We start from the raw sequence: 10,043 nt of genomic DNA, 5'->3' as shown, positions 1-10,043 counted from the left end.
AAAGGAGCAAGCCACAGGGCAATTAGTCTCTGATTTGTCAAGGTGCCTTCTCTACTCTAGGAATGACTTGACAAGCAGCAGTGAAGACAGTAAAGAGACTACTCTGGAGCCTAAAGTGGACAATAAAACCCTGAAAATTCTCACTGGTGATCCTCTGCTGAAAACCAAAGACTGTTGCAGAGCCAAACAGAAAAGTGGCCCCAACCAGGAGGAGTCTGCAACTTAGTAAAGGAGAGCGTCATGAAAGCTGTATAGCTTTTCATTTAATACAGGGAAAAAATAGCAACAGCTGTTTAATTATTAGTTTCTCAAGTGCATGGTTAAGTCAGGGCTGTGTGTTACAGAGAATCTATTCACCAACAGACATGACATGAGGGACGACCAGCATTTCCAAGTTTAGTGTGACAAAAACAAAGTCTAGAATTGTAGGATAAAGCTTCAACAATTCAGCAGGCCCCAGTACTGTTTTCATTACACCACCTGGGTTAAATTTGTTTTCTTTGGTACCCCTACATCAGTCATTTTGGCCGTTATTGCATCTTCCCCACTGAAATCTGCATTCAGCGGATAAATCCGTACCTAAGCCACAATGCTTCTGTGAGTACCTAGACAGCTTCAAGCAGCTAAATCTGCTAAGCTTCTGGAAGTTCGCATAACAACACAGTAGTATTAAGCATGATTTTGACATTGTGCCTATTTATCTTTTGTGTATTGATTTGTTTCAGATGGATAAAAGCAGTCACATCTATATAGGGCATCTTCACTATTTTCCTCCCTCAGCTTAGATATAGATTTTTTAAAAGGTTAATAAGCAAAAGTATTCTTCTGTCAGTCTCCTTACATGACCTCAAATCTGTCTCCCTTCTCCCCTTGCTTATAAGATGGGTTTTTTTGCTTGTTGTTGGTTTTTTGTTTTGGGGTTTTGTTTTTGTTTTTTTTGTTTTTTTGGGGGGTGTTACACATTCATAAAAGAAAAAAAAAGAAAAAACTTTAACTCATCTCATTACACTGAAGTAATGGCAGCCATGCTCAAAAATGTTCCTCTGTTTATGCTGCAGAGTCCTCAAGTTTTGTTTTCCATACAACATGAACTTTTTATGCTGGAAATCTGAAAAAAAATAAAATGTCAAACTGAATGCTTACTCCAGTAGGGTTGTTATTGCATGGTGCACTGAACTGGGAAGTAGAGACTACCAGAGTCCGCTAACCATATGTAGGACCAAAACATGCCCTCCAGCAGGCATGTTACAAAATCACCACAGCTGTTCAGATTATTTTGATCAAGTGCAGATTTATTTAAGAAATGTAAAGTAAATATCAACACCTGCAAAAGAGAAAAACCCTCTTAAATATATTAATAAGTATTTCTTACGGTAAAAAGAATAGAACCACTCTTAGTTAATACATACTTAGTCTCAGCAGGCTGTTCTGAGAGCTTGGTCTAAATGGACTGTGGAGTGATTCTAGCAACTATACATCTTTTTTTTCCCCCAGCTTAAAACAAACTTCAGATAACTGGCAATATAACAAGTTAATGGTCTCCCATTGCAATAGGAATCCTGAGGTGTTTGTTTTCAAAGCAGGAGCCCACTTCCTCCTCATATTCCAAGCCAACAGTTAGAGGTGCACCAATACATCAGTCCCATATTGGATCGGCACCAATATAAAGGAAAATTCACTGTATTGGCAATCAGGTTTTTTTGGCTGATGTGGCCAAAAAATGACCCATGCATGTGCGCAGCCGCAGGTGGGTCAAGAGCACAGCCTGGCAGCATGGAGAGCAGCCAGGTCCAGCTGGTAAGTCTGTTGTGGGGGAAGGAGAGTGGGAAGGGGGGCAGAGTGAAGCCCCTGCAGTGAGGGAGGGAGCGAGGCTGGGGCACACACTACACAGCCAGGGCAGGGAAGGGCAGGGCGTGGGACAAAACCACAAGCAGCCCGTTGGGGTTGGGTCATCACTCCTGCTGCTATATATAACCCAGGAGGGCATGGGGGGCACGTCCCCCCAGATCTATGCAGCGAGAAGGTGGGCTGCCGCTGTGGGCTGGGGCTGCACTCAGGGCAGGTGGTGGTGGTGCTACAGCAAATTTTGGGGTAGCTGTAGACCCCGCATAATCCCCTCCCAGCACAGCCACCACCCGTGCTGAGTGCAGCCTGGCCCACCACCCCCACTGGGAAGAGCCTGGCCCCAGCCCCAGTCCGCAGCGGCAGCCCGCCCTCACCCCACATGCAGATCTGGGGGCACAAGCTGCCTCCATGCCCTCCCAGAGTGTGTACGATACTGAGAGCCCCCCTCCCCTCATACCTCCCAGACAAGCCACTTGCAGCTCCATCCTGCCTGGACTGTGCAGTGCCTGCCCCAGCCACACTCCCTCCCTCACCATGGGGGCCTCGATCTGGCCTACCTCACACCCCTTCCCCCACAACAGACTTATCAGCTGGACACTGCTCTCCATGCTGCCCAGCTGCATATTGGAATAGAATCAGTATCAGCCAATATGGCCTGTTAAAAATTGGTCATCGGTATTGGCCCCAAAATTCTCTATTGATGCACCCCTACCAACAGCAATAAGCACATAAAACAAGCTACTCCATACAGTAAGAAAGTATAATAGCTAGACAATTACTCTGTGCCATTTAAATTTTGTGTCCCAACTGTCACAAAACACTTTCTCTGTGCCACAGGCAGAAAACAAAAGCACGGGACTCAGAATACAGTTAATTCCTTACATTGTAAGTGTTCACAGAAAGCTAGGTTTGGCGAGTTAGGTGCTTAAAAAGCAACTAAGTTATCTTTTACATGATGTTAAGGTGAGTAAGTTTCCCTTTTTTGTTTTTTTCCACTAAGCCATATTTCAGTTACCAAGAAGTAAACTAGGCTATCATTTCTGTTATTCATTTATGCTTTCACACAACTTTGGACAGTGAAAAGTGATTAGTCAGTTTTCCTCTCCAGTGCTCCTGCATTAGCTTGTGTTTAAGTTGCCAATGTTGCAGGAGACAGTGGGATAAAAGCCAAACATTGCAAAATTAAAAACTGTTTTTAAAAATATATTATGCTTTACAAACTGTTAAACATGGGCAAATCTGAAACTTATCCTAAACATGACAATGCCCTTTAAATGCAAATTAAGAGTCAGCCAGCCACCAATCTGATTGTCTGACAAACTGAATTCGGTAGGGCGATTTAAAATACAAGACAAGTGTCTTGCTTCGTGGGATTCTTTTTTTTAATATTATATACAGGATAAGAAGCTCTCATGCTGTATACATACAGTTTGCAATAACAAACTGAAGTCCTTCCTCGCAGATCTTCACTAAAGCAAGTCAGAGGCGCACGAAATTATGTGAACTTTAAGAAGAGGGTAGAAATCTAACATTTACTCATTAGTACCAAAGCAGAATATTGTTGTTTATGTTTCCATTTTTTTTGGACTCCAAACTGCAGCATACAGAACAGCATCAGTTTTCTTAGTTTAAAAAGAATTTTTTTTTTTTTTTTTAAAGGTATGCTGTATTTCCTGGGGTATTCCAATTTACTTTTTCACTAGCAATTTGAAATTTTCACAACGCAACATGCAGAAAAGCAAGAAAAATATGAGACTATTCCGTAAACATGGACCATTTGTACTCCCTGAGCTGAGTGGGAAGCAACTTTTCAAAGCAACCTAGAATAATTCATGTATTGCTGGAAGTGATGGGAGAGTGAGCTATAAATATTTAGACATTTGTCTGTGAACACCTTGATGAGCTGATATGCCCTGCACAAACTTAATTGTACGCAAGTTAGTCAGGGTAAAATATTTACTATTAATATCAACAGCAACTTTTGGGACATCACCACTGTATTCAAATACAATTTCAGCAGGGTTACTGGAGGCTGAAAAGGTGCTTTTGGTAACTTCTGTTCAGAGTATAGCATTTGCTACGACCATTCCTACTTCTGTAGGATTTGCACATACCATGCAAAGTTTTATTGCATCACCACAACTTAAAGTATATGGACTCCCACTGTTTCAATGAGGCTTATTCAACAAAACCAGCATGGGTGCTACTGGCCAGCCACTTCCATTATTCAGAAAAAAATTCTTCTGCCATAGGTGTAAGTGTGTCATTTGCATGTTGATTCAAAACTTGCAGATTTCTTTCAAACCCAACGTGTAACTCATTGCATTAGACTTTAAGCTCAGGAAACACAGCAAATGAATACAGTAGAAACACCCATAAAATATATGCAGGCTGCTGTTTCCTCTAAAAGATACCACATTCAGAGATTCATAAAGGACTGTCACCTCACCAAACTCTAAAATAACTGCCAAGAAATGACACATTTCTTATACGCCCCAAAATGACTTTTTTAAATATACCAATGTGAACCAACTATTAAACAGCCAGGTTCCTCCTATCACCAATCCACAAGCTAGTTATTCAGCTTTATGCTGAAGTAGTTACTGGGCTGGAAATCAAGTAGAAGAATGCAAAAACCCTACTGTAAACACTTTTGAATCAAGAAAGGGACCTGGGAAATCTCACCAACTTTCCTTCTCACAGAGTTATTAACAGGTTTTGGCCATATAGAGATTTGTGATGGAGAGAAAGATGATTCTTTCCAAATAGAAACATTCACCACCAGTGTGAAAAAGATGGCATTAGCTAAACTCTTCAAAAATAAAAAACTAGAGAATAAATGCACATTCAAGTTTTTTTTAGGTTTACAAATATTTGACCCACACAGTAATCCCCACAGCACCTAATCATAATACTGAGAAGTTTCTTGCTTAAACAGTTTCTGACCCAATAAGTTATTTTTTGTATAAAAAGCACCAAGTCCTGAGTCCTTTTTCTGCAATCTGGAAAGCAACCACACAATTTGCAACACATTTAAATTTATTCTGTTAAAACTGCGTTGGGATTGGCATCTAATTCAGTGAATTTTAAGTGGCTGTAGTGGTTTGGGTCACCCTACTCCCTTTTTTACTGCATTTACAGAAGAGACAATTAAAAGTTTTTTCTCCCAGAAACAAAAAAATTGCAGACAAGATTTACCATGTATAGATTTTAACGTGTCAAATATTTCTGAGGTATGTTGCTTGAGGGCTGCAAAAATTACAATTCCCTTTTGGAAGTACACTGGAGGTACCGCTATTGCTGAGGAACAAAGTGAACATGAACCAACAAAAATTAAATAAATATGCAGAGAAGAAACAACACTAGCCTTACCTAGCTTTTTACTCCTCTCTCTCAGCCAAAGAGAATATTCAGTAGAAAACTCTAAACAGTGAGCATTTTAACTAGGAAAAAAAGTCAAGACAGAAGAGGCCTTGCATTTCAACAGTATGAACCAAACAGAGAAGGAATTTCAATGTAAAAAAGAGACTGAAAATTAGTCTCTATAGCCCTGACTGCAATTCTACGGGTACCAATTAGACTGAAAACTGAATTTCCAGTATCATTTTAACACCAAGAAGGATCGAGTTTGCAAGTGGAATCTTACAATTCAACATTGCCAATATCACCAAAGAATCTCTCCTGAACTGCAACCAGATAAAAGTTAGCAACATTTTTAGAAAAAACATTTTAACCTCATCAATACCCGATTTTCCAAATCGGTACAATACCTTAATTAAAAGAATACTGCAAGCCAAGCAGTTACTTATGAATACACCATTCTTATTTAAGCCAGACTATGCAGAAAATCAGGGAAAAGTGAACCGCTTTGGTACGTAACAGAATAAATTATACCACAAAATCTGAATGTATACTATTTATCAATGATGATATTATAAATATCAACCCAGTTAATCAGCCAAATATTTTCCTACATCAGAATATTTACTTGGAAATACCCACCACTTCAAATAATATCCAAAGTATATTCCACAACCAGGCAGAAATCTCCCTTAGCAGATCTATCTTAGCACCTAGAACTTTTCGTTCCTCTGACAGTTATAGTTCTTTCCCTGTGCTTTACAAGAACTGAAACAAGCTTAGGATTTCTCTAAATTGAAGTTTATTTTCTTTGAGCTAAGAAAGACTTAACTATTAAATGCGTCTGAATGGTAGGAAGCAGCATGATTTTGATGATTTGTACAGGAACAGTTTCTGTACTGACAGAACAGGCTCTTGAGGACAAAATTGTATGTAGAGTGGCTAACTGTCAATGACACCCAAATCCAGGGCATAAAGTAACTGAGGGACATAACTTAATATTTAGATTTAAGCTTAAACTTTTGTGAGGCATAACAGAAGCTTTGGTTTCCAATTTAAGAAAATTATCAGTGTTGACAAAAGCTCCCTATTAACATTTACAGCTAGGGAAAAACTGTTTTTGCTGCACTGCCAGTTTTTCTGGCGAGCACATACCTGAAGTGGTATGTAAGTTCATGCTTTTAATAGACAGAAATGGAGGGCCTGATCCTGCAAGACTCCCAAGCATAAAGTTATATCACACTGTGGGCTTGCTGAGCTTTAACCTCCAAAGTTAAAGCTGTGCTCTCTAGCTTTTAAAGTCATAATGCTCCAAAATTAACATTCCACCACACAAAGGAGCTTCCAACCGGCACCCATCATCTAGTGCAGGGGTAAACAGAAAGAAATGTAAAGCTCGTTCTCCAACAGGGCCTGTCCCAATGCATTTTAGATGTTGCAGGTGAAGTGCTTAAAAGTAATTCATCTTTTTACCAACATTTTGCTTTGTTTTAGGACCATGGCAGGTTAAATAATCCAGAAAATCCCTTAAGCATCAAAGAAGGTCTCATCTCAACTAGGACGAATAAGCTTCTGATATTTTAATTTACTCAGCAGGATTTCCAGTTGTTTAGCCCCTAACGAACTTCTGGTTAGTTACCAGCAAATACACATTCGCTACTCCTGGAGATTGTTGTGATACAGCATTATGCATAGTTCCTTTCCTTACGATGCCCGGAGCTGCAAGTTTACTCGTTCAGCCTTTTTTCATGTGTTACAGTTCCACTTTAACTCCTTTGATAAAAGGTAGACCTGATGGCACCTTCTTTTTATACTCCAGGTATTCCTCGCCAAAAAAGTGAATTAACGTGATCTCCTCCTCTTCTATTCGCTCTCTAAAGAAACTCCAAGATGCTAAAGTGTAGCCAATCACACAGATGGGATTACAGAGTAATACCTGTAAGAGGACACAAGTGGTTATACTCCAATTTAGTTGGCAGATCTCTGTCCATCCTGGGAGAACGATATTCCCCTCCTCCCTCCAGCATTAAGTGAAGATTCATTAGTTGTCCAAAATGCGTATGCTGCAGTAAGACAGAATCTACAGACTTTTATATTGTGCAATATTAGTATTGATGGAGAAAGTCCCTAGCAAGTTTATTTCTACCGTTTCAAAAGCCAGTAAGATACATATGCCTGATATAAAAGGGAAGTCCAGGCCTGCACAGCTTTACACAATGGTGATCTTTGCAGCATTGCATGCAATACTTCTATTTTCTCTTTAACAGCTACAGTCTTACCCCTAACACCTATAGAGTTCTAAAACAAAAAGAGAATAACCACAACATCTAATCTACTGGCTCTGTAAGTTACAAGTTGCCTGAAACTGACTTCAAGTTCACTTTTTTGTTATTTGACCTGGGTTTTCTGTACTTATAGGTAGGTTAGTTTTCATTGCCGGTCCCAGACAGTACTAACAGATGATAAGAATAAGGCGAGTCTGATGGCTTACTGAAAGACATTTTGGAAGTAAAGATGAAAGGAAAGTCTGGACACGCCCTGGAAGCTTTAAGGTTGCATGGCTAGCAGCAGATCACAGCTTGAACCTCTGAATGTGTTCTAGCTCAAACCCAAGCTCCACTGCCTTGGCTTATTTCATATAGAAAATTAAGGTGATAAGGTCTTCCCAAATATCACACAGGATGAAGAGTTCAGAGGCCAGCAGTTTCATGACTAAAAGTATGCTGGTAGAAGACAGAATGTGTCAAAATCCATACCAGGGACTCCTGTAGTTGATAATTTGCTATTTAAATTATATGCAAGTTTTGGGCAACATTAAGAAATAACTAGATGAGAAGATCAAAATAGCTAAGTGTATTTTATACGATACCTGTGTTCCAATACTCCAGTAAAACCATCCCACGTAAGACGGGTGCCGGAACCACCCATATACCCCACTTGTCACCAAAGTATGAGTATCCGATTTCTCATTCTGAACAATATGGTTGAAGTTGGAGCCAGCTGTGAGCATGGCAGCTTTCCTCAGACACTCCCCAAAGATCACCATCAATAACCCTACAGTACTGAGCCAGGTGATCTGCTTCATTTCTGCAAGTGAATAAGTACTGGTCACAACATGTTTTTATAGTTTGCATTTTTACTGCAGATAAAAAGAAGCTTAACAATAGAAGCTGGATGAGAAGGAAAGGGGGAAGAAGAAAAAAAAGCAGCACATCTTCCAAAGTCTTTATCCTAGGTCAATTCACCCACAGAAAAGCCCAAAATTCTCAGATAACCCTAACAGATGGATAACATGATCTTGTTGTTTAAAGACAATATATAGAATAAAACACAGACTGTGTATTCGTATACAGCACAGAACAACATGGGGCGGTGGGGGGGAGAATAAGAAGGATAGACTATTTACTCTTCACCTCCTATAGTGACAAAAATATCATCTCTCAACTTTTCCTAGTAAATCTAAATGCAAAGAGAGACTGGTCAAAAAATGCACAGCTATGCCGAATCTGATTCTGGGACAGAACATTGATTCTGGTGGCTTTAGAAGGCATTAATTAGTATGCTCAGCCCAATGAGGGCACAGAAGATACTCTAGTGAGCTTTCCTCATCAATTTGAGAGCAGCACTAAGCAAAGTCTCACCCAACCCTCTTCAGTTGGGCATAAAATGATACCAGTAGAAAAGCACTTTTATAGTTTAAAAAGAGTTCCTAAATAATTAGTTTAGTTTCTAGCATCAATCTTGTTAGAACATTTTTTTTAATCCAGTGATTAACACTTAATGTTCTATTTTAGTGCCAAATCTTCACTGATGCGTCAAAATGACTAAAAAACCATCCTCAGTCTCAAGAGTTACTAAAGTATGGGGAAGGTTTGGAAATAAGGAAAAGGTTTAATTAGACAAACTCTGGGGTTTTTTTGCATCAAGGAGAAGAGTTTACTAGCAATACAAGTGCCATGTTTCAATTTTGACATGCTTTATCAGCATCCCATGCAAAACATATTTCCTCCCATGCTATACACATAAGGCATGAAATCCTGGCCCTACGATGTTAGAGGGCAGCTTATTTCAACTTTAGCCAAGCTAGATTTTGACTCATGTAAATAAGGTTGTTGTAATCTTATAAACTGCTATGAATGCAACCCTTGTGATACACAGCCTATATTCGCCCACAAATAGATGCTGTTAAAAACACATCCAGAAACCTCAAATGAAGTTACTAACCTGGATAAATTACTTTTTCAACTGTGAACTCTATCCAAGAAGAGACAGCAGCTAGGTTGTATTCAAAACTGTGGTTTAGAAGGAAAGAGTCCAAAGAAAGGCTCCTAGGATTATTAATGGCAGTCACCAAATACTCAGAATAATGGAAAAGTGACAGGGAACACATATACCTACAAGAGAAGAGACACACCAGATTCAAGCCAAAGCTGAGATAGCAACATCCTGCTGCTCCTGTCTGTTCAACAGAACTAGTACTGCATAGCTTGAAATTTCCGTGCTCATGCCCCAGCAACAGAAACTGATGCAGTACATAGCTCTTCACACACAGCGTCGTGTGTAAGAGAGGCCGGAACCTCCTGACTCGTCTTCAAGGAGAAAACAATCAAAGCATGAAGTCAGGGCACTCTCGGCAGGCAAGGGCTGCTCTACTTGGGAGACACCGCCAGGCTCACAGAAGCGACCCGGCAGCAAGTCAAGCGCCGCAGCACCGAGGAGAGCGCTTGGCGCCTGTTCCGAGTGCGAGTCAGAGACCCCGGGCACTGACGGCGGCTCGACTAGGGCGGGCGCGGCGGGGCCAGCGCAGAACTGGCTCCGGGAGCACAGCGCGCCCGGGC

General features: G+C 40.4%; 2 protein-coding genes across 2 annotated transcripts in view; one reads left to right on the top strand and one right to left on the bottom strand.

Moving 5' to 3' along the window:
* RNF207 (ring finger protein 207) overlaps positions 1–870 on the top strand; it is a 63,239-nt gene extending 62,369 nt beyond the window's left edge. The window contains exon 18 of the mRNA XM_019511604.1: positions 61–870. Coding sequence (XP_019367149.1) covers positions 61–226 — 166 coding nt within the window. The 3' untranslated portion in view covers positions 227–870. The remainder of the gene's footprint in view (positions 1–60) is intronic.
* Positions 871–3,221: 2,351 nt separating this feature from the next.
* Positions 3,222–9,693, bottom strand: ICMT (isoprenylcysteine carboxyl methyltransferase). Its single transcript, XM_019511603.1, has 3 exons — positions 9,430–9,693; positions 8,075–8,292; positions 3,222–7,141 (listed from the first exon to the last, which is right to left on the bottom strand). Exons 1-3 carry the CDS (start codon positions 9,593–9,595, stop codon positions 6,959–6,961), a joined length of 567 nt encoding a protein of 188 aa, XP_019367148.1. The 5' UTR covers positions 9,596–9,693; the 3' UTR covers positions 3,222–6,958.
* Positions 9,694–10,043: the final 350 nt, after the last annotated feature.

Source organism: Gavialis gangeticus, unplaced genomic scaffold, assembly GCF_001723915.1.
Source record: "Gavialis gangeticus isolate Ggan-Ray unplaced genomic scaffold, GavGan_comp1, whole genome shotgun sequence".
NCBI classification, from domain to species: Eukaryota; Metazoa; Chordata; order Crocodylia; family Gavialidae; genus Gavialis; species Gavialis gangeticus.
The sequence above is the reverse complement of the archived record's forward strand: the minus strand, read 5'-3'. Positions and strand labels throughout refer to the sequence as shown.